This window comes from Dendropsophus ebraccatus, chromosome 5 (genome assembly GCF_027789765.1).
Source record: "Dendropsophus ebraccatus isolate aDenEbr1 chromosome 5, aDenEbr1.pat, whole genome shotgun sequence".
NCBI classification, from domain to species: Eukaryota; Metazoa; Chordata; class Amphibia; order Anura; family Hylidae; genus Dendropsophus; species Dendropsophus ebraccatus.
Window position 1 is genome coordinate 161,362,782 of NC_091458.1, and position 23,796 is coordinate 161,386,577.

The window sequence follows — 23,796 nt, forward strand, 5'->3', positions numbered from 1 at the left end:
ATAACGTATGCGTCCGACACCAAAAACACCCTGGGGGCCATCTTTATACGGGGATTGGTATATGGGGTATGTAAATGTGTAGTGCTGTAGTGTAAAACTTTATTTCATGTAGTGTGGTGTAGTGTTTTTTACATGTTTTTTGACAGTAAGAAAAAATATCCCTTCGCCAAGAAAGGAGCTGCTGATAAATGCCGCACTTATGTTCGGCACTTATCATCAGACAGTGGCGGTAGGATATAGGGGGGAAAAACGCCCCTACGCCAAAAAGGAGGAGTTGCTGATCAGCGGCACACTTACGGGCGATGCTGATCAGCACTCAGTGGCGTTAGGGCGCAAAAAAAGAAAAAAAGAAAAAATTGGGAAAAAAAAATAAATAAATCTTTTTAACCCAAAGCAACTGATCAGTGAATGATATTCACTGATCAGCCCCTTGGAGGGCAGTAGAGCGACGCTGCTGGAGATTGCCGAGACCCGCCGAACCAGAGCGTTTCCGAAGATTTCCGACGCTGGACGACCGAACCCGGAAGTGACACGAAGAAGACGCGAGGACGGCGCGGACCGCAGATCGTCACTCCGGACGCCCAGATCAGGTGAGTATGGTACACCTGCACCACACACACCTGTTCTGCACCCCTCAGCTACCTAGCTGAGGGGTGCAGAACGCGACAAAACTGTTTTTTTACAGTTTGATCGCCATCGGCGCCATCTTTGGGGGGGACACTAATGGCGATTGGTGCTGTCTCGGACAGCACCAATCGCCATTGCTTTCCGGGTCACCGATGACCCGGAAAGCTGTTTTCAGCTGCTATATATGCTGATCTGTATAGATCAGCATATAGCAGCGATCGTCGGCACGGGAGGGGTTACTCACCCCCCGTGCCGACGAGCAGAGATGGCCTGCTATACATTATAGCAGGCCATCTTCCCCGACCGCTGTGTGTGAACACACAGCGATCGGGGAAACATCGGGCGTAAGTATACGCCCGTTTGCGTTAAAGCCCACCCTGCGGGGGCGTATACTTACGCCCGATGTCGTTAAGGGGTTAATACATATATACACACACATACAAACACACACACACACATACATACATAATATATATAATATATATATACACATACACACACACATACATACATAATATATATATACACACATACACACACACACACACACACACACACATAATATATATATATATATACACACATACACACACACACATACATACATATATATATATATATATATATATATATATATATATATATATATATATATATATATATATATATATATATATATATATATATATATATACACACACACACACAAACATGCACATATATGTATACATGCGGTGTCCTACCACGGCTGTTGCTATTGGTTACACCCTTCGATAAAGCCTGTACTTATTGTGCAAAAGTGGTGATTAGGGTAGTGATAAAGTTTGGCCACTAGATGTCGCTGTATTAGATAAGTGGGTGCCCTTTAGGGTCTGGTCCTGTGACAATAGGGTTGCAGGGCTATTCCGTGGCCCCCCTTCTCTGCTTGCGCACGTTTTGCGGGGATTGTGGTCGCTGACCGGCACAGTGATGTTTTTTGGTTAGGGACTCATGTGTATCAGAAGACCTGCACGTGGTACATGAGGCAATATGGTTTGGCCAAATTATATACTAACTTCTGATGTTGGTTTTAAATGTAGCTGAATAAGCTTTCGTGTCAGCCATGGGTGCGATGTGCAGCCATTTCTGTCTTTTTGGCTTGTGCATATTTTAGATAAGTGTAATATGTGTATTCAGATGCTGCACGGCTGAAGTGTGTAAAGGGTTATTGTTTGTTTGTATGTCACATGGATCTGTGAACCTATGGGAATCTTTTCTTCTTCTCTCCTATGACCTCTCTCATTACTTCTTCTATCGCACTCTTCACCCACTCACAGCGCACTTTAGATACGCTGAGGAAGGAAGTCACATGTGTAGAGGAAGTGCATGAGTTTTTCGTGTTGGACATTGTAGAGGAAGGACGCAAGCTATACAGCTCTCTACAGTGGTCCAATCCATGGGGAGCAACAAACCAAAAGTTATGTCTGAGTGGACGACCCCTTTAAACTGCATTAAATTGCATGGAAACATTAGTGATGCGTCATTTAGGTGCACTACACGTAACCTCAAAACTGAAGAAAAAGGCTGCGCTTAATCCATAGACACATAGGGAGTCCGCCATAGACACATAGGGAGTCCGCCATAGACACATAGGGAGTCCGCCATAGACACATAGGGAGTCCGCCATAGACACATAGGGAGTCCGCCATAGACACATAGGGAGTCCGCCATAGACACATAGGGAGTCCGCCATAGACACATAGGGAGTCCGCCAGTGGCTTTATTTACAACGAGCCCTTAAAGGGGTAGTGCGGTGGTAAACACACATTACAAAGTTATACAACTTTGTAATGTATGTTATGTCTGTGAATGGCCCCCTTCCCCGTGTACCACCACCCCCACCCGTGTACCCGGATGTGTGGTGCGCTATACTCACCTGTCACGTGCCGACACCCATCTCTGATCTTCAGCGAGTGATGTCTACTTTGGGCGGACGGCGAACAGCTCCGACTGTCCCGAATGCCGGCCGCCCTCTGCAGCGTCATCCGATGCTCAGCTGCGATTGGCTGAGCATAACTGTGCTCAGCCAATCGCGGCTGAGCACAGTTGTCACGCGGCGGAGGGGGGACGGGCGGCAGCGACTCGGCCGTCCGTTCGAAGATGACGTTTGGCACAAGATGGCGGACGGGCCTCGACACGGATCAGGTAATGTATAATGCACCACACTTCCGGGTACACGGGTGGGGGTGGTGGGACACGGGGAACGGGGCGATTCACAGACATAACATACATTACAAAGTTGTATAACTTTGTAATGTGTGTTATTCTGTGAATAATTTCTGAGCGCCGCACTACCCCTTTAAGACACTTCCACTATTCATATATTTTATACAGTATGTATACACTATGGCCCAGATATATCAGACTATGTACACTGCCCACAGCAGCCAATCACAGCTCAGCTTTCAGCTCTGGTACAACAAACGCTGAGCTGTGATTGGTTGCTGTGGGCAGTTTACACCAATTTGATAACTCTGGGCCTTTAGCTCTATACATCCACATTAGCTATCTATATAGCTATCTATAGACAAACATCAGCCAGACCACTGCTTTTATAGCGGAGTGGTGGTTGGTAACCTAGACAATGAGCTGTCAAGAATAAGAAGGAAGAGTGGCATACCAGGATGAGGAAAGTTTGCTAAATGAATGTGTATAGAAAAGAGGGCTGTCCATCACACGATGGCCTACATTTATTAATAGCTGAAGAATAATGGTGTGCGGGGGAGGGAGATTATCCAATATTGCTCATTTATTAAAAGGTACACCCTGTATATTTGCAGCACAATGTAGCACGACTTATAAATGTGGGTCTTATAATAAGTGACTTACCATACTGAGACTGCTGCCATGCAAGAGCGGAGCACAATAACGCCAGACTTTTCCCGCTTCCAGTAGGACTTTCCAGCAAACAATGCTGCCGGCAGTTCAATCCTCTCATAATCTGGAAAGGTAAAAAAAAAAAATAAAGAAAAAAAAAAAAAAATACTTCACATATTTGGCTATAAGATGCAATCATATACTAAAACCCTTAAAGTGTACCTGTTGTTATAGAAAACTTTTCACACATCATAGAGACATGTCAAAAGTTTTGATTGGTCGGGGTCAGAGTGCTCAGACCAGTACCGATCGGGAGAATGAGCGGTGAGAAGCACGTCCACTCTCTGAACTGAATTCAAAAACAAAGTCAGACTTATAACGGGCTTCTATAGAGCTCAATTTTTTTTCTCTGCATTCGCTGCAGCTGCGCTCTTCTCCCGGCTCATTCTCTTGATCGGAACAGGTATGAGCACTCGGACCAATCAAAACTTTTGACATGTCTCTATAAAAGTTTTAATAACGACAGGTACACTTTAAGGGGATTTTACAAGTGACAGCGATCAGCTGAGGACTGGAAACTGCCTGATCCTTGGCTGATCGCATCTTTCGTTCAGGCCTCAAAATCTATGGCTATTGTCCACATACCTTCCTGTGTAAACCGGAGATGTGTGGCTGACAGCAAAGGGAAACTGACAGCACAGATATGCATATATACGGGCTGTCACTTTCCAGATCACAAGCAGCAGTCTATACCTTGTGATCCGGCATCCTGCTCTCCAGCTCTTCCATCCTCCGGCTGCTGCTGTATCATTAGGCCGACAGAGGGCAGGATACAGGATCACAAGCAGTGCGGATGGTAAGTATAGACTGCTCCTTGGGTACTGGAAAGTGACAGCACAAATCTGTGCTGTCAGTTTCCATGGCTGCATGAACAGTACAAGGATCATTAGTGCAGCTGATCTCGCTGATCGGCACTTGTTTGTGTCCTTAGAGAAAGACACCCTGCAAATAAGATGTTGGATAGACTATCAATCTAAAAGTTGGATGAATATACCCTAGTAGGGGGGGGGGCCAGCCGGGCACCAAGCCTCATGATTTGCATATAGAATAAAGTACAGATTTCCAGACAAGCCTGAGAATCACGGAATGAGAACTACCTTCATCCTCAGCGTCCCGTACGCGATGGTGGCATAGCACAAAGTTAGCGTCTTTTAGCCTGCAGTTAGGGGTAATCTGAGTACAAGCAGGTCTCCCTATGACTGACACGGAGGTCTCCAGAAGGCCTTTACTTGCAATACTTGCCGACTAGAACCCAGTGATTGTGCGACCCCTGACAGGTGCAGCAACCGACAGTTCACAAGTCCTTTCCTGTCGGTTGCAGGCGGGTGATTGCTGTAATATACAACTGATAGCTGCCACATACAGAGCAAGTTAATCTCCTGAGTCCCCTCTATATTCAAAGACCACCGGGCACAATAACAGAGCATATCGCTGGTTGTAAAGATGCCGGAGACATGTAAGCAGCACAGCTTGCAGGGTTACTCTGTATACACAACGCACAGTATTGTCAATGGGAGATACGCAAACTGCATAAAACTGCCCAACCAGCTCCAGCATTGTAAAGCAAGCAGCCGGCCCTCGCTCTCACGGCTGGAATCACACACCGCAGTTATTGGGACAAAACCGGAAGAGGATCCAACAGAAAAGAGAAGAACACGGCCTCCTTTTATATTTTCTATCCCATTTGAATCCACTTCTGGCTTTGCCGCAAAAACTCCAGGATCAGTATTCCAAACAAACTGCCCTGTGTGGTTCCAGCCTCCGGGATTAGCACCTAATGTCAAGCGGAGTCTGCACAGTGAGGTTCCCCCTGCCAGTTGTATGAATAGGATGTCTCTAGTGTACTCCGCCATCCACCCAAAGAATAGACACGTCATGACCCGAGCCACCGGTAAAAAAAATAAACATCATCTCCGTGCGCTTCTTGAGCAGTAGTGAGGGCTATGGTGTAATGGTCCTTTTATACGCAACGATTGGTCGTTCGTTTTTGCACGATAACGGTCGAATTCGAACGATAATCGTACGTGTAAACGCAGCGAACGATCAAACGACGAGCAAAAAATCGTTCATTTTGATCTTTCAACATGTTCTCAAATCATCGTTGGTCGTTTGCAAAAAAATCGCAGATCGTTCAGTGTAAACAGTCTTTCAGCGATTTCACCTATGTGTGAGATACTTAAACTACTAATTACTTATGGTGGTTTTACACGGAGCGATAATTCGCCCGATCGCACGATTAACGATTTTAAATGAACGATTTTTTTTATAACGATCAGCGTTTAGACGGAACGATACATCGTACGGAATATTTGTTTTGCGATCGCTTAAGCCTATCTCACACATAGGGGAAATCGTTGAAAGACTATTTACACTGAACAATTTGCGAATTTTTTGCGAACGATCAACGACGATTTGAGAGATCAAAATGAACGATTTCTCGCTCGTTGCTTGATCGTTTGCTGCGTTTACACGTACGATTATCGTTCGAATGCCACTGTTATCGTGCAAATTCAAACGATACATCGTTCCGTGTAAAACCACCATAACAAGTACTTACTGAATTCATCATGGCCAGCTGGGAGGGATAGGCCTTGCATGGGAACAGAATCTTCACTCCACCAATTGTATATTCAGCACAGGAGGACGACATTTTATCTACAAGGATTTAAAAAGAATTCCATCCTGAATGCAGGTATATAAAGTATGAGACCATGCAAGCTCTGTTACCCGCACCACCCACCACTGTCATTATAAAAACATGTCAGAGACACATAACAGCCCCTCTGGGTGAAGGTCCACAGATGAGAGGGTATTGGAGGATGCAGGCCGGGGGTCAGCAATCCAGGGAGCGGTCACATCACATCCGACGGCATGCAGAAAATGTCTCACAACATGGTGGTGGTGCTGGGCTTAATGCTTGATAAAGAAAACATGGGTAGAAACGTTGCTTGTGTTTTGTACCTGGATGTGCTAACAAAGCCTTGAAACATCTACTGGACACTGTCAGTCCGGGACTCAGTATTCAGAACCATACTGATCGTGAGAACGAGCGAGGAGAGGACCGGTCCGCTCTGCGTCAGTGAGTCGGGGTCATAGACTTACATAATGAGCTTATCACGTGACAGAGCCGGGAGAGGACCGCGCCGCTGTGTGGTGATCAGAATTGCGCGCCTCTGCTCTCAGCTCACATGTTCCGCCATGCAGACTCAGCTCGTAGATTCAGCCTCTATGGCTCAGTGGGTACGAGCTCTTAGGGTGTGAACACTCGGACCGGTCAACATGTCTGAGATTTCTCTGACCTTGAAGTTTTTGTTATAATGTCAGTGACACTTTAAGCATCACGGTGACAGCTTGCCTCCAGCAGCCACTATAGTTAGTCGGGAAGCAGAAAACTACAGAATTTGGAAAGTTAAAGGAGAATTCCGGCCTCCGCTTTTTTTGTTTAAAATGGTGCAATCCGCCATCTGACCGTCCCAGGACCCCCGCTGCAAGTAATTTTCCCCCCAAGATGTGATGATGTCACAGATCGGTGGAGAATGCCCGCCCTGGCTAATAGACAGCCACTCAGCCAATCAGTGACTGAAGCAGCACCCCGCCCCAATCACTGACTGGCTGAATGGCCAGTCCACCAGCCAGATTGTGACGTCACAGGAGATGCAGAGCCTGGCGGGGGTCCTGGGGCCGGTCAGATGGCAGATCGCGAGCAGGGGGAGAGGGAAGTTAGTGCCGGTTGCTGTTTTCCCCCGAGCCCTGTCATTTAATAAAAACCTAAGGGCCGGCTTCTTCTTTAAGCAACTTTCTTGAAGCGGTATTCTGCTGGAAAAAAAAACATTTGATATGTTGCTGCCCATGAGGAGACTACCAATTCCTTCCATACTTGTTATTATCCATACCTGTTATTATCTATTCAGTCTCCTTCCCCCAGTTCTCAGCTGCTGCTATCTGTTGAAGACACAAAAAACTATGTGTGAGCTTTTCTCTCTGTCTCCCCCTCCTCCCTTCTGGGACAGCTGATGCAAACAACTCCTTGGCAGGCTGTATCTGGAACATTGTAGCTTCTTTGCAATGCTTAGAGGGATAATCTGAGGTCAAGTTGCTGAAGAACTCACTGTGATTAATCCTACCAGCATAACAAATCTGCAAATAAAGCCTGCCAGGGAGTTGTTTACATCAGCTGTCTCAGAAGGGAGGGGGGAGGAGGGGAAGATGGAGAGAAAAGCTCACACACAGTTTTTTGTGTCTTTAGCAGAAAGCAGCTGCTGAGAACTGGGGGAAGGAGACAGAATAGAAGGAATTGTTAGTCTCACCATGGGCAGCAACATACCAAAAGTTTAAAGGAACCTGTGACCTGGGAAGTGGGCGCAGAGTCCGCCCGACCCCCCGTTGCAGCCCCAAATACTTAGCCTTTCCTGCAAGTCCCACTAGTGGAACTGTTCCCGGGACGAAGCGGTGCGTGCACGCTGCAAAATTGAGTCCGATGCCCATAGAGAATGATGACTCCATTCATTCTCTATGGGCATCGGACTCATCTCTGCTGATTAGCATACAGCTCGCGCTCAGCTTCGGGCACCGATATCTCTGTCCCGGGATCGGTTCCAGGAGTGGGATTTGCAGGAAAGGGTAAGTATCCGGGGCTGCACCAGGGGGTAAGGCGGGCTCTGTGCCCGCCTCCCGGGAGACAGGTTCCCTTTAAGTGTGAGTGGAATACCCTTTTAACTCCCATGGACTTTAATAGGAAATGTGGAAACAGTGTAGCTTGTGGGCTTTAATTAGATTTATTGAGACGAGAAGCCGTCGTTTACAGTGAATTCCATCACATTACAGTCCATCAGATCCAGTAGTTAGATTGCTAGGAGATGATAGGAGACAAGATGCAACCTATGGAGCCGCTGATACTCAATGCATCTAATGTCTGCATCACACTGCTGCATCAGCTGCGCCTCTAATGTCACCTGTATGTTTAGCTGCTGCAGGAGACAGGCGGCTGTGTCAGTGTTATGTGTACAGTCACAGCCGCCAGTGTAATGTACAGCCAGCAGTGTAATATACAGTCACAGCCGCCAGTGTAATGTACAGCCAGCAGTGTAATATACAGTCACAGCCGCCAGTGTAATGTACAGCCAGCAGTGTAATATACAGTCACAGCCGCCAGTGTAATGTACAGCCAGCAGTGTAATATACAGTCACAGCCGCCAGTGTAATGTACAGCCAGCAGTGTAATATACAGTCACAGCCGCCAGTGTAATGTACAGCCAGCAGTGTAATATACAGTCACAGCCGCCAGTGTAATGTACAGCCAGCAGTGTAATATACAGTCACAGCCGCCAGTGTAATGTACAGCCAGCGCCCAGCAGTGTAATATACAGTCACAGCCGCCAGTGTAATGTACAGCCAGCGCCCAGCAGTGTAATATACAGTCACAGCCGCCAGTGTAATATACAGCCAGCAGTGTAATGTACAGTCACAAACGAAAGTGTAATATACAGCCAGCAGTGTAATGTACAGTCACAGCCGCCAGTGTAATGTACAGCCAGCAGTGTAATGTACAGTCACAGCCGCCAGTGTAATGTACAGCCAGCAGTGTAATATACAGTCACAGCCGCCAGTGTAATATACAGCCAGCAGTGTAATGTACAGTCACAGCCGCCAGTGTAATGTACAGTCACAGCCGCCAGTGTAATGTACAGCCAGCAGTGTAATATACAGTTACAGCCGCCAGTGTAATGTACAGCCAGCAGTGTAATATACAGTCACAGCCGCCAGTGTAATATACAGTCACAGCCGCCAGTGTAATATTAAGTCACAGCCAGCAGTGTAATATACAGCCAGCAGTGTAATGTAGTCACAGCCGCCAGTGTAATGTACAGCCAGCAGTGTAATATACAGTTACAGCCGCCAGTGTAATGTACAGCCAGCAGTGTAATATACAGTCACAGCCGCCAGTGTAATATACAGTCACAGCCGCCAGTGTAATATTAAGTCACAGCCAGCAGTGTAATATACAGCCAGCAGTGTAATGTAGTCACAGCCGCCAGTGTAATGTACAGCCAGCAGTGTAATATACAGTCACAGCCGCCAGTGTAATGTACAGCCAGCAGTGTAATATACAGTCACAGCCGCCAGTGTAATGTACAGCCAGCAGTGTAATATACAGTCACAGCCGCCAGTGTAATATTAAGTCACAGCCAGCAGTGTAATATACAGCCAGCAGTGTAATGTACAGCCAGCAGTGTAATGTACAGCCAGTGTAATGTACAGTCACAGCCGCCAGTGTAATATACAGCCAGCAGTGTAATGTACAGTCACAGCCGCCAGTGTAATATACAGCCAGCAGTGTAATGTACAGTCACAGCCGCCAGTGTAATGTACAGCCAGCAGTGTAATGTACAGTCACAGCCGCCAGTGTAATATACAGCCAGCAGTGTAATGTACAGTCACAGCCGCCAGTGTAATGTACAGCCAGCAGTGTAATATACAGTCACAGCCGCCAGTGTAATGTACAGCCAGCAGTGTAATATACAGTCACAGCCGCCAGTGTAATGTACAGCCAGCAGTGTAATATACAGTCACAGCCGCCAGTGTAATGTACAGCCAGCGCCCAGCAGTGTAATATACAGTCACAGCCGCCAGTGTAATATACAGCCAGCAGTGTAATGTACAGTCACAAACGAAAGTGTAATATACAGCCAGCAGTGTAATGTACAGTCACAGCCGCCAGTGTAATGTACAGCCAGCAGTGTAATGTACAGTCACAGCCGCCAGTGTAATGTACAGCCAGCAGTGTAATATACAGTCACAGCCGCCAGTGTAATGTACAGCCAGCAGTGTAATGTACAGTCACAGCCGCCAGTGTAATGTACAGCCAGCAGTGTAATATACAGTTACAGCCGCCAGTGTAATGTACAGCCAGCAGTGTAATATACAGTCACAGCCGCCAGTGTAATATACAGTCACAGCCGCCAGTGTAATATTAAGTCACAGCCAGCAGTGTAATATTAAGTCACAGCCAGCAGTGTAATGTAGTCACAGCCGCCAGTGTAATGTACAGCCAGCAGTGTAATATACAGTTACAGCCGCCAGTGTAATATTAAGTCACAGCCAGCAGTGTAATGTACAGTCACAGCCGCCAGTGTAATATACAGCCAGCAGTGTAATGTACAGTCACAGCCGCCAGTGTAATATACAGCCAGCAGTGTAATGTACAGTCACAGCCGCCAGTGTAATATTAAGTCACAGCCAGCAGTGTAATATACAGTCACAGCCGCCAGTGTAATGTACAGCCAGCAGTGTAATATACAGTCACAGCCGCCAGTGTAATGTACAGCCAGCAGTGTAATATACAGTCACAGCCGCCAGTGTAATGTACAGCCAGCAGTGTAATATACAGTCACAGCCGCCAGTGTAATGTACAGCCAGCAGTGTAATATACAGTCACAGCCGCCAGTGTAATGTACAGCCAGCAGTGTAATATACAGTCACAGCCGCCAGTGTAATGTACAGCCAGCAGTGTAATATACAGTCACAGCCGCCAGTGTAATGTACAGCCAGCAGTGTAATATACAGTCACAGCCGCCAGTGTAATGTACAGCCAGCAGTGTAATATACAGTCACAGCCGCCAGTGTAATGTACAGCCAGCAGTGTAATATACAGTCACAGCCGCCAGTGTAATATTAAGTCACAGCCAGCAGTGTAATATACAGCCAGCAGTGTAATGTACAGCCAGCAGTGTAATGTACAGCCAGTGTAATGTACAGTCACAGCCGCCAGTGTAATATACAGCCAGCAGTGTAATGTACAGTCACAAACGAAAGTGTAATATACAGCCAGCAGTGTAATGTACAGTCACAGCCGCCAGTGTAATGTACAGCCAGCAGTGTAATATACAGTCACAGCCGCCAGTGTAATGTACAGCCAGCAGTGTAATGTACAGTCACAGCCGCCAGTGTAATGTACAGCCAGCAGTGTAATATACAGTCACAGCCGCCAGTGTAATGTACAGCCAGCAGTGTAATGTACAGTCACAGCCGCCAGTGTAATGTACAGCCAGCGCCCAGCAGTGTAATATACAGTCACAGCCGCCAGTGTAATATACAGCCAGCAGTGTAATATACAGTCACAGCCGCCAGTGTAATGTACAGCCAGCAGTGTAATGTACAGTCACAGCCGCCAGTGTAATGTACAGCCAGCAGTGTAATATACAGTCACAGCCGCCAGTGTAATATTAAGTCACAGCCAGCAGTGTAATATACAGCCAGCAGTGTAATGTACAGTCACAGCCGCCAGTGTAATGTACAGCCAGCAGTGTAATATACAGTTACAGCCGCCAGTGTAATGTACAGCCAGCAGTGTAATATACAGTCACAGCCGCCAGTGTAATGTACAGCCAGCAGTGTAATATACAGTCACAGCCGCCAGTGTAATATTAAGTCACAGCCAGCAGTGTAATATACAGCCAGCAGTGTAATGTAGTCACAGCCGCCAGTGTAATGTACAGCCAGCAGTGTAATATACAGTCACAGCCGCCAGTGTAATATTAAGTCACAGCCAGCAGTGTAATGTACAGTCACAGCCGCCAGTGTAATATACAGCCAGCAGTGTAATGTACAGTCACAGCCGCCAGTGTAATATACAGCGAGCAGTGTAATGTACAGTCACAGCCGCCAGTGTAATGTACAGCCAGCGGTGTAATATACAGTCACAGCTGCCAGTGTAATATTAAATCACAGCCAGCAGTGTAATATACAGTCAGCAGTGCAATATACAGTCACAGCCGCCAGTGTAATATACAGCCAGCAGTGTAATACACAGCCAGCAGTGTAATATACGGACAGCAGTGTAATATACGGACAGCGGTGTAATATACAGTAATATAATGTAATATACGGACAGCAGTGTAATACACAGCCAGCAGTGTAATATACGGACAGCAGTGTAATATACGGACAGCGGTGTAATATACAGTAATATAATGTAATATACGGACAGCAGTGTAATATACGGACAGCAGTGTAATATACAGTAATATAATGTAATATACGGACAGCAGTGTAATATACAGACAGCAGTGTAATATACGGACAGCAGTGTAATATACGGACAGCGGTGTAATATACAGTAATATAATGTAATATACGGACAGCAGTGTAATATACAGCCAGCAGTGTAATGTACAGTCACAGCCACCAGTGTAATATTAAGTCACAGCCAGCAGTGTAATATACAGACAGCAGTGTAATATAATGTAATATACGGACAGCAGTGTAATATACAGCCAGCAGTGTAATGTACAGTCACAGCCACCAGTGTAATATTAAATCACAGCCAGCAGTGTAATATACAGTCAGCAGTGCAATATACAGTCACAGCCGCCAGTGTAATATACAGCCAGCAGTGTAATACACAGCCAGCAGTGTAATATACGGACAGCAGTGTAATATACGGACAGCGGTGTAATATACAGTAATATAATGTAATATACGGACAGCAGTGTAATACACAGCCAGCAGTGTAATATACGGACAGCAGTGTAATATACGGACAGCGGTGTAATATACAGTAATATAATGTAATATACGGACAGCAGTGTAATATACGGACAGCAGTGTAATATACAGTAATATAATGTAATATACGGACAGCAGTGTAATATACAGACAGCAGTGTAATATACGGACAGCGGTGTAATATACAGTAATATAATGTAATATACGGACAGCAGTGTAATATACAGCCAGCAGTGTAATGTACAGTCACAGCCACCAGTGTAATATTAAGTCACAGCCAGCAGTGTAATATACAGACAGCAGTGTAATATAATGTAATATACGGACAGCAGTGTAATATACGGACAGCAGTGTAATATACGGACAGCGGTGTAATATACGGACAGCGGTGTAATATACAGTAATATACAGCCAGCAGTGTAATATACAGCCAGCACTGTAATATACGGCCAGCGGTGTAATGTACGGACAGCAGTGTAATATACGGACAGAAGTGTAATATACGGACAGCAGTGTAATATACGGTAATATAATGTAATATACAGCCAGCAGTGTAATATACGGACAGCGGTGTAATATACGGACAGCAGTGTAATATACGGACAGCAGTGTAATATAATGTAATATACGGACAGCAGTGTAATATACGGACAGCGGTGTAATATACGGACAGCGGTGTAATATACGGACAGCAGTGTAATATACGGACAGCAGTGTAATATACGGACAGCGGTGTAATATACAGTAATATAATGTAATATACGGACAGCAGTGTAATATACGGACAGCAGTGTAATATAATGTAATATACAGCCAGCAGTGTAATATACAGCCAGCAGTGTAATATACGGACAGCGGTGTAATATACGGACAGCAGGGTAATATACAGTAATATAATGTAATATACGGCCAGCGGTGTAATATACGGACAGCAGTGTAATATACAGTAATATAATGTAATATACAGTAATATAATGTAATATAATGTAATATACGGACAGCGGTGTAATATACGGACAGCAGTGTAATATAATGTAATATACAGCCAGCAGTGTAATATACAGCCAGCAGTGTAATATACGGACAGCAGTGTAATATACAGTAATATAATGTAATATACAGTAATATAATGTAATATAATGTAATATACGGACAGCAGTGTAATATACGGACAGCAGTGTAATATAATGTAATATACAGCCAGCGGTGTAATATACAGCCAGCAGTGTAATATACGGACAGCGGTGTAATATACGGACAGCGGTGTAATATACGGACAGCGGTGTAATATACAGTAATATAATGTAATATAAGGACAGCAGTGTAATATACGGACAGCAGTGTAATATACGGACAGCAGTGTAATATACAGCCAGCAGTGTAATATACGGACAGCGGTGTAATATACGGACAGCAGTGTAATATACAGTAATATAATGTAATATACGGCCAGCAGTGTAATATACGGACAGCAGGGTAATATACGGACAGCAGGGTAATATACGGACAGCGGTGTAATATACGGACAGCGGTGTAATATACGGACAGTGGTGTAATATACAGTAATATAATGTAATATACGGACAGCAGTGTAATATACAGACAGCAGTGTAATATACAGACAGCAGTGTAATATACAGTAATATAATGTAATATACGGACAGCAGTGTAATATACGGACAGCAGTGTAATATACGGACAGCGGTGTAATATACGGTAATATACAGCCAGCAGTGTAATATACAGTAATATAATGTAATATACAGACAGCAGTGTAATATACGGACAGCAGTGTAATATACGGTAATATACAGCCAGCAGTGTAATATACAGTAATATAATGTAATATACAGACAGCAGTGTAATATACGGACAGCAGTGTAATATACGGTAATATACAGCCAGCAGTGTAATATACAGTAATATAATGTAATATACAGACAGCAGTGTAATATACGGCCAGCAGTGTAATATACAGTAATATAATGTAATATACGGCCAGCGGTGTAATATACGGACAGCGGTGTAATATACAGCCAGCAGTGTAATATACGGACAGCAGTGTAATATACGGACAGCAGTGTAATATACAGTAATATAATGTAATATACGGCCAGCGGTGTAATATACGGCCAGCAGTGTAATATACGGACAGCAGTGTAATATACAGTAATATAATGTAATATACGGCCAGCAGTGTAATATACAGTAATATAATGTAATATACGGCCAGCAGTGTAATATACAGTAATATAATGTAATATACGGCCAGCAGTGTAATATACGGACAGCGGTGTAATATACAGTAATATAATGTAATATACGGACAGCGGTGTAATATACGGACAGCGGTGTAATATACAGCCAGCAGTGTAATATACGGACAGCGGTGTAATATACAGTAATATAATGTAATATACGGCCAGCAGTGTTATATACAGTAATATAATGTAATATACGGCCAGCAGTGTAATATACGGACAGCGGTGTAATATACAGTAATATAATGTAATATACGGACAGCGGTGTAATATACGGACAGCGGTGTAATATACAGCCAGCAGTGTAATATACAGTAATATAATGTAATATACGGACAGCGGTGTAATATACGGCCAGCAGTGTAATATACAGTAATATAATGTAATATACGGACAGCAGTGTAATATACGGTGATATAATGTAATATACGGTAATATAATGTAATATACGGACAGCAGTGTAATATACGGACAGCAGTGTAATATACGGTAATATAATGTAATATACAGTAATATACGGACAGCAGTGTAATATACGGTAATATAATGTAATATACGGTAATATAATGTAATATACAGTAATATAATGTAATATACAGTCACAGCTGCCGCCTCACCCGCTCAGCACTTTGGAATGTCAATGTTAACAGGACTTCAGTCACGGCGATGATTGACAGGTGTCAGTCATACCTGGGGTGAATGTATGGACGGTCCCGCACACTACGGACCCCGGAACTGAGGAACACCAGACAATTCTTCCCGGGTCTAATACGCCCCGCCCATATCCCCCATCGCAACCAATAGCTTCTGCGCTTTCAGTGAGCCAATAGCAGAGCAGCATTCTAGAGCTACTGGCTGCGGAGGGCGGGCGCTGATTGGCTGAGCGGACAGGCTGGGTGAGACATGCGCACATTGCTCTGTATCACGTAGTCGTCCTGCTCCGGGCTTATTCTGTGTTATATAGACGGCTAGCACCGAGCTCACGAGGACCTTTCATGACGTCATGTTCATGTGATCGGTGTGGGCGGAGCTGTCGGCTGTGTTCCCGCGCTTTCTTGTCTGTGGAGTCGCTGTGTGCTGGACTCTTGCGCTGCTCTAGCTGGTTTTTTTCCCAGACTGTAGTGTTATGTGATGTTCTGCAGGGATGGAGGCTGTAGTGTTATGTGATGTTCTGCAGGGATGTTGGCTGTAGTGTTATGTGATGTTCTGCAGAGATGGGGGCTGTAGTGTTATGTGATGTTCTGCAGGGATGGGGGGGGGGCTGTAGTGTTATGTGATGTTCTGCAGGGATGGGGGGGGGGGCTGTAGTGTTATGTGATGTTCTGCAGGGATGGGGGGGGCTGTAGTGTTATGTGATGTTCTGCAGGGCTGGGGGGGCTGTAGTGTTATGTGATGTTCTGCAGGGATGGGGGGCTGTAGTGTTATGTGATGTTCTGCAGGGCTGGGGGGGCTGTAGTGTTATGTGATGTTCTGCAGGGATGGTGGCTGTAGTGTTATGTGATGTTCTGCAGGGATGGTGGCTGTAGTGTTATGCGATGTTCTGCAGGGATGGGGGGGCTGTAGTGTTATTAGCCAGGCAGCAATGGGTTAAGGTGGAGAAGACTTTACGTACAGTGGAATGAAAAATTAGCTGCCAGTATATAAACTTGTGGTGAGCCCTTGGATTGTGATGTAGCGGTGGGACGGCCGGTCACTTGCTAGGTGGAAGTGTGACGCCACTACTGGTGGTGGATGGCCGAGACACAGCCGGACCCTAGGGTTTGGTCAGGTGACGCCAGTGCCTGGTGGGTGACACAGGCCCCAGACCTTGTTACCTGGGATGAGCAGAGTGCTGAGGGTTTCCTGCTGACACTCGCGCTGCGAGATGGAGTTCGTAGACTTTCCAATAACTTTGCTTCACCCGGATCAGTTCCTAGCTCTTTGGCTCTTTAGTGGATACTGTCCTGCACTGTAGTTACTCCTAGTCCTCAGTGTGGGCTGAGATGAGCTGTTGGCTAGTCCTCTCCTAAAGGGTTTAGCACTGCATCATGCAGGGTACAGGCACTTCAAGAAAGAACCTTGTAAGAGGGCTTTGCCCTGCAACCTACCCATGCGAGACACTGACTAAGACTAAGTCTTTTCTGTAGAGGGAACCTGGCAGAGGGCCAGGGCCCAGGTAGAACCAGTGTGGAGAGCTATCCGAGCTGCGTCCTTTCTCCACCGAAGCTTGGCTAAGACTTCTCCTTTACCCAAGGGACTAACTTCCTAACCAGCGTGTAAGGTGCGCTGTGGTTGGGTGGAAAGAGTGCAACTGAAGAGTAGAAAGGGAAGAGATGATAGGACAGAATAAAGGAAAGATCCTACTGGTTCACAGAATCTGGTACATACAAATACAGTCATGGCCAAAAGTTTTGAGAATGATACAGATATTAATTTTTACAAAGTCTTCTGCTTCAGTTTTTAAAATGGCAATTTTCATAAACTCCAGAATGTTATACAGAGGGATCAGCTTAACAGCAATTACTTGCACAGTCAATATTTGCCTAGAAAATGAACTTTATCCCCCAAAACACATTTCCCCATCATTGCAGCCCTGCCTTACAAGGACCAGCTAACATTGTTTCAGTGATTGCTCCAATAACACAGGTGTGGGTGTTGGTGAGGACAGGGCTGGAGATCAATCTGTCATGATTAAGTAAGAATGACACCACTGGACACTTTAAAAGGAGGCTGGTGCTTGGCATCATTGTTTCTCTTCTGTTACCATGGTTATCTCTAAAGAAACACGTGCAGTCATCATTGCACTGCACAAAAATGACCGAACAGGGAAGAGTATCGCAGCTAGAAAGATTGCACCTCAGTCACCAATCTATCGCATCATCAAGAACTTCAAGGAGAGAGGTTCCATTGTTGCCAAAAAGGCTGCAGGGTGCCCAAGAAAGACCAGCAAGCGCCAGGACCGTAAAAGTGTGGTCAGCTGCGGGATCGGGCTACCAGCAGTGCAGAGATTGCTCAGGAATGGCAGCAGGCAGGTGTGAGGGCATCTGCACTGTGAGACTGCGGAGACTCTTGGAGCAAGGCCTGGTCTCAAGGAGGGCAGCAAAGAAGCCACTTCTCTCCAGAAAAACATCAGGGACAGACTGATATTCTGCAAAAGGTCCAGGGAGTGGACTGCTGAGGACTGGGGGAAAGGTCCAGGGAGTGGACTGCTGAGGACTGGGGGAAAGGTCCAGGGATTGGACTGCTGAGGACTGGGGGAAAGGTCCAGGGAGTGGACTGCTGAGGACTGGGGGAAAGGTCCAGGGAGTGGACTGCTGAGAACTGGGGGAAAGGTCCAGGGATTGGACTGCTGAGGACTGGGGGAAAGGTCCAGGGAGTGGACTGCTGAGGACTGGGGGAAAGTCATTGTCTCTGCTGAATCCCCTTTCCGATTGTTTGGGACATCTGGAAAACAGCTTATTGGGAAAAGACGAGGTGAGCGCTACCACCAGTCTTGTCTCATGCCAACTGTAACCAGCATCCTGAAACCATTCATGTGTGGGGTTGCTTCTCAGCCAAGGGAATCGGCTCTCTCACAGTCTTGCCTAAAAACACATTCATGAATAAATAATGGGACCAGAATGTCCTCCAAGAGCAACTTCTCCCAACCGACCAAGAGCAGTTTGGCCACCAACAATGCCTTTCCCAGCATGGTGGAGCACCTGGCCATAAAGCAAAGGTGATAACTAAATGGCTCAGGGAACAAAACATAGAGATTTTGGGTCCATGGCCTGGAAACTCCCCAGATCTTAATCCCATTGGGAACTTGAGACGGGTGGACAAACAAAAACCAACAAATTCTGACAAAATGCAAGCATTGATTGTGCAAGAATGGACGGCTATCAGTCAGGACTTGGTCCAGAAGGTGATGAGAGCAGCCGGGGAGAATTGCAGAGGTCCTGAAGAAGAAGGCGCAACACTGCAAATATTATAGACCTGCTGCAGTAACTCATTCTAACTGTCAGTATAAACTTCTGTTACTCATAATATGATTGCAATTATTTCTGTATGTGATAAAACATCTGACAAACACACAGAAAAACCAGAGGGCAGGGGATCATGGGAAAATAGAAGATTTGTGTCACTCAAAACTTTTGGCCATGACTGTACAATAACCCTTTGAGACACTTCAGCTTTCATATACAATACAGCGACATCTAGTGGTCATCTTTAGTAATACTTTAGCTGCAATAAGACCACAAAAGTACAGACATTTATGTAGGGTGTGAATAATAGTAACACCCATAGTGGGACACCGCAGACTCATACAGACTGACAGAATCGGGGATCACAGCGGATTTTGCTGCCATTTCGTACATGTGACCCCCCCCCAAAGAAAATACTGATTAGATTAGACCTTTTAGACAGAGCGATAATTCGCACGATTAACGATTTTGAATGAACTATGTGTTTTTTATAATGATCAGCGTTTAGACGGAACGATACATCGTACGGTAAAATCGTTTTGCGATCGCTTAAGCCTATCTCACACATAGGTGAAATCGTTGTTTTTTTTTTATTTTAATTTGTTTTTAATAATTAATATATATTATTACCAAAATTAACAAATTATCAACTTATTACATCATTTTTCCCTTACCAATCTCCCACCCCATTCCCCCCTTGACCCCTCCCCCCCTTTCCCTTCCAACATATCATTATTTTCCTGTTGAGTCAAACCTGCAGGGCGCCATTCTTTTATTTTAACTTCTACTCCTATCAACTATATCCTACCCTCCACCCTCTATAATTTATACTAACACTTATATCCCATTCACACCCCCAGGTCGCCGGTCAGCCGCGCCCCCCCCCCCCCCCCGACACCGAGAGGCGAGGAGCCACGAAGCCGGGTCAAAATCCATCCCCACCCAATGCCACCATTCTATAACACAAATAAATAAAGAAAAAATAATCTTTGCATTTACCATTTCAGCGTGTTGATTTCATCCACTCTTCTAGCTCTTTACCTCCACCAGATATACCCCTGTCAAGGGCTTCACCAGGGAAGAGCAGGCTGTATTTCATTCATCCCAACTGCCCATGAACCCGGTCCCCCAGGTCCCATGAGCAGCTGGCCCCACCAGTCCAAAAGGTCTCACCGCCCACGTATAATGAACAGCAGCCACTTCCGGGCGGTCAGGCTCCTCCACTTCCAACCTCCCATCCATACAACACCTTCTCTTTTAATTACCAATCGATTGTCTTGATTTCCGGCCCTCTCACTGCCATCCTCATGACACTCCTCTTCTTCTATAAATACATTAGGTAGTTCTGAACACCCCTCTCCCCAGCCCCCGCCCCCCAGCGCAGAAGGGACGCGGACGCAGCCAGCCGACCACCCCATTCAACCACCCATTCATCTATTATAATTAAGTTCTTACAGGCGCCCCGAAAGTACCCCACAGGTTACATTTCTCTCTTCCCCTTCCCCCCCCCACTAGTTATTTTTCTTTGAAGATTTGTTTTATAAAGAAGGGAAGGCAGCGTAAGGAAAAGAAAATAAATGAGACAAAGTTACAACCTCCTTTATCCCCCCCCCCCCCCTTCCTCCCCATCCACTGGTCTTCAAACAACTCAAAAAAAAAAACTAACCATCCTCCAGTCAACACTCTTTACTCAAATTTACTGCCAAAACCGTTCATATATTAATACAGATCTCTCCCAATCCATTACACTAGGGGTCTCCCTAGAGATCCATCTTCGGACCATCACCAACTTGGCATAAAACAACCATCTTATTATAATATTGATATTTTCTTTAGAAGTTTTAATCGCTGATGTATCACCCAGTACTGCCGTACTGCCAGATAACTCTAGGGATACAAAATCCAATCCTCTCCTCTATTTTACCATAAACTTGAGACCAGAAATTAAAAAGCTCATTGCAGGACCATAGTAAGTGAATGAAATCCGTTCTTTCCTCCCCACATCTAGGACATTTATCATGAGTATATTTCCCAATTTTACAAAGAAACAACGGGGTGTAGTACAGACGATGCACAATGTTGTATTGAATTAACCTATGATTCCCTGCTTTTGACACTCTCCTTATATTTTTATATATCACTAACCAATCTAGTTTTTGATTTCCTCCTAACTCTTCTTCCCATTTCTTTTGGGAGCTAAACTCTATCTTTTTCTCCAGTCCAAGATATTTATAGACTGTTGATATTTCTTTCTTTTTTATTTGTTGATCTCTTACTTTATTTATCAACCAATCCTGACCTCCGTTTTCTACCTTTGCCCATTCAATATCCGCTTCAAGTGCAGTTTTTAATCTCCCATACTGAAGCCACATTGAATCAGGGATATTATATTCTCTTTTTACCTGATCCCAGTTCTTAATAGGACCTCCTCCCCATATATCCCCAAGTGAGCGAATCCCACCACACCATAACCGTCTCTGAAACTCTATTTTATTAACTTCTGGCAGTTTATTATTCCTCCATAGCGGTGAGAGACTAAGCAAACCCTGTACCCCCCTCTCTTTCTTCAACTCTTTCCAGATAGTAACTAACCCTTTAACCATAATCCATTCCCTCCACCCTCCAGCTTCCAGATACCCAGACTCTAATTTCTGAAATATATCATATTGTCCCATTGTCGTTACTTCCCCTAAATGCTGAAAGAAATCCTCGGATCTCTGAGAGCCCAACCAATATATCTGTGATGACAAAAAATATCGCTTCATGTCCGGTATACCCATTCCCCCTTTTTCCTTTGGAGGATAAAACGATTCCAACTTCATGCGTACTCTTCTTCTACCCCATATGAGAGAGTTAAATAAGGCTCTTATTCTCCTGAAATACCCTTCTTCAATCCATACAGGTGCAACCGAAAAAATAAACAGCAACTTTGGCAGACAAACTGAACGTATAAGTACAATCCTATCTATTTTAGAGATTGGGAGCTTTGTCCAGATATCAACCTTTTTTTCCAGCTCTTCCACCACTGGCTTAATATTTCTCACATTAAATTCCTCTAATCTCCTTGAGATCTCCACTCCCAGATATTTAAAGCTCCCCTCACTCTCTAATACCTTTAATTGGGGAAAACTCAACTTCAGATGGGGGTTCAAGGGCATAAGAATAGATTTTGACCAATTAATTGCCAATCCAGATAATCTCCCAATCTCTTCCACCAAATTCATTACTTTGGGTACCCCAACCATCGGTTCCTTGATAAATAATAACAGGTCGTCTGCGTACAATGCCACCCTGTCCCCCTCACCCCTCGCCCCAAACCCAGCCAAATCTGGATCAGATCTTATCTTTATTGCCAAGGGTTCTATACTTAGGGCAAAGAGTAAGGGGGAGAGGGGACAACCTTGCCTCGTACCTCTTCCCAACAAAAATGAGTCTGACACCCTCCCCTCAATTGAAACAGAAGCAGAGGCACCATTATACAAAAGTTTCACCATACTCACAAACCTGGGGCCAATCCCAGCACGTCTCATGGTCTCCCACAAATATTCCCACTCCACCCTGTCAAAGACCTTCACCGCGTCCAGAGACAGGATGGAGTGAGAAACGGGGTTCCTCACCAACTGAACATTCTCGTGCACCCGCCTAACATTATGCTTAAGCATCCGTCCCGGGAGAAACCCACACTGGTCCTGATTTATAATTCCGCCCAATACCTGGCCAAGTCTGTTTGCCAAAACTTTAGCAAACAGCTTGGCGTCCGTATTAATTAGGGAAATAGGTCTATAGGACTGGACGTCTAATCCATCTTTCCCCTCCTTTAGAATTAGTACAATCTCCGCCTCCCCCATCGATTTAGGCAGTTCCCCAACCTCTATTGCCTTTTCCAATACCTTGAACAGAGCTGGGATCAGGATTTCCCTGTGTTCCTTATATAATCCATAGGGAAGGCCGTCATTTCCAGGAGAGGATCCTCCCTTAGAGTCATCCAGCGCCTTATACAACTCTGTTAGAGTTATTGGTCTATCCAACTCTTCCCTTTCTTCCAAGCTAATTCTAGCCATGGGCAGGTGAAATCGTTGAAAGACTGTTTACACGGAAAGATCTGCAAATTTTTTTCGAACGAGCAACGACGATTTGAGAACATGTTGAAAGATCAAAATGAACTATTTCTCGCTCGGCGCTTGATCGTTCGCTGTGTTTACACGGAACGATTATCGCTCAAATGCCATCGTTATCGTGCACGTTCGAATGCTAATCGTTCCGTTTAAAAGGACCATAAGGGTCAGTACACACTGAGGAATCAGCTGTGAAATTCCAAGCAGAATCCCCATCACAGACTCCGCTCAGAATTCCGTCTGTCTCAGCGTAAGGTTTTCTTTCAGTGTAGAGCCCCGACGCCCTACACCTTACATTGAGGCAGGCGGAATTCCGAGCAGAATCTGCAACGGGGATTCCGCTCGGATTTTCATTGCTGATTCCTCAGTGTGAACTGACCCTTATAGGGGAAAAAATGGTCTCTGCAGATGATGGGAAATGGAGAGCGG

At 45.2% G+C, this 23,796-nt stretch overlaps 1 protein-coding gene across 2 annotated transcripts in view; it reads right to left on the reverse strand.

Moving 5' to 3' along the window:
* The window catches only part of BRIP1 (BRCA1 interacting DNA helicase 1), a 176,841-nt gene extending 160,775 nt beyond the window's left edge, over positions 1–16,066 (reverse strand). Inside the window, exons 1-3 of one of the 2 annotated variants that reach the window (XM_069972725.1) lie at positions 15,926–16,066; positions 6,101–6,198; positions 3,496–3,607 (exon numbers count right to left, since the gene is read on the reverse strand). In XM_069972725.1, the coding sequence (XP_069828826.1) occupies positions 3,496–3,607; positions 6,101–6,193 (205 nt within the window). In that variant the 5' untranslated portion in view covers positions 6,194–6,198; positions 15,926–16,066. The remainder of the gene's footprint in view (positions 1–3,495; positions 3,608–6,100; positions 6,199–15,925) is intronic. The other variant, XM_069972726.1, reaches the window with a different exon arrangement.
* Between the last annotated feature and the right edge of the window lie 7,730 nt (positions 16,067–23,796).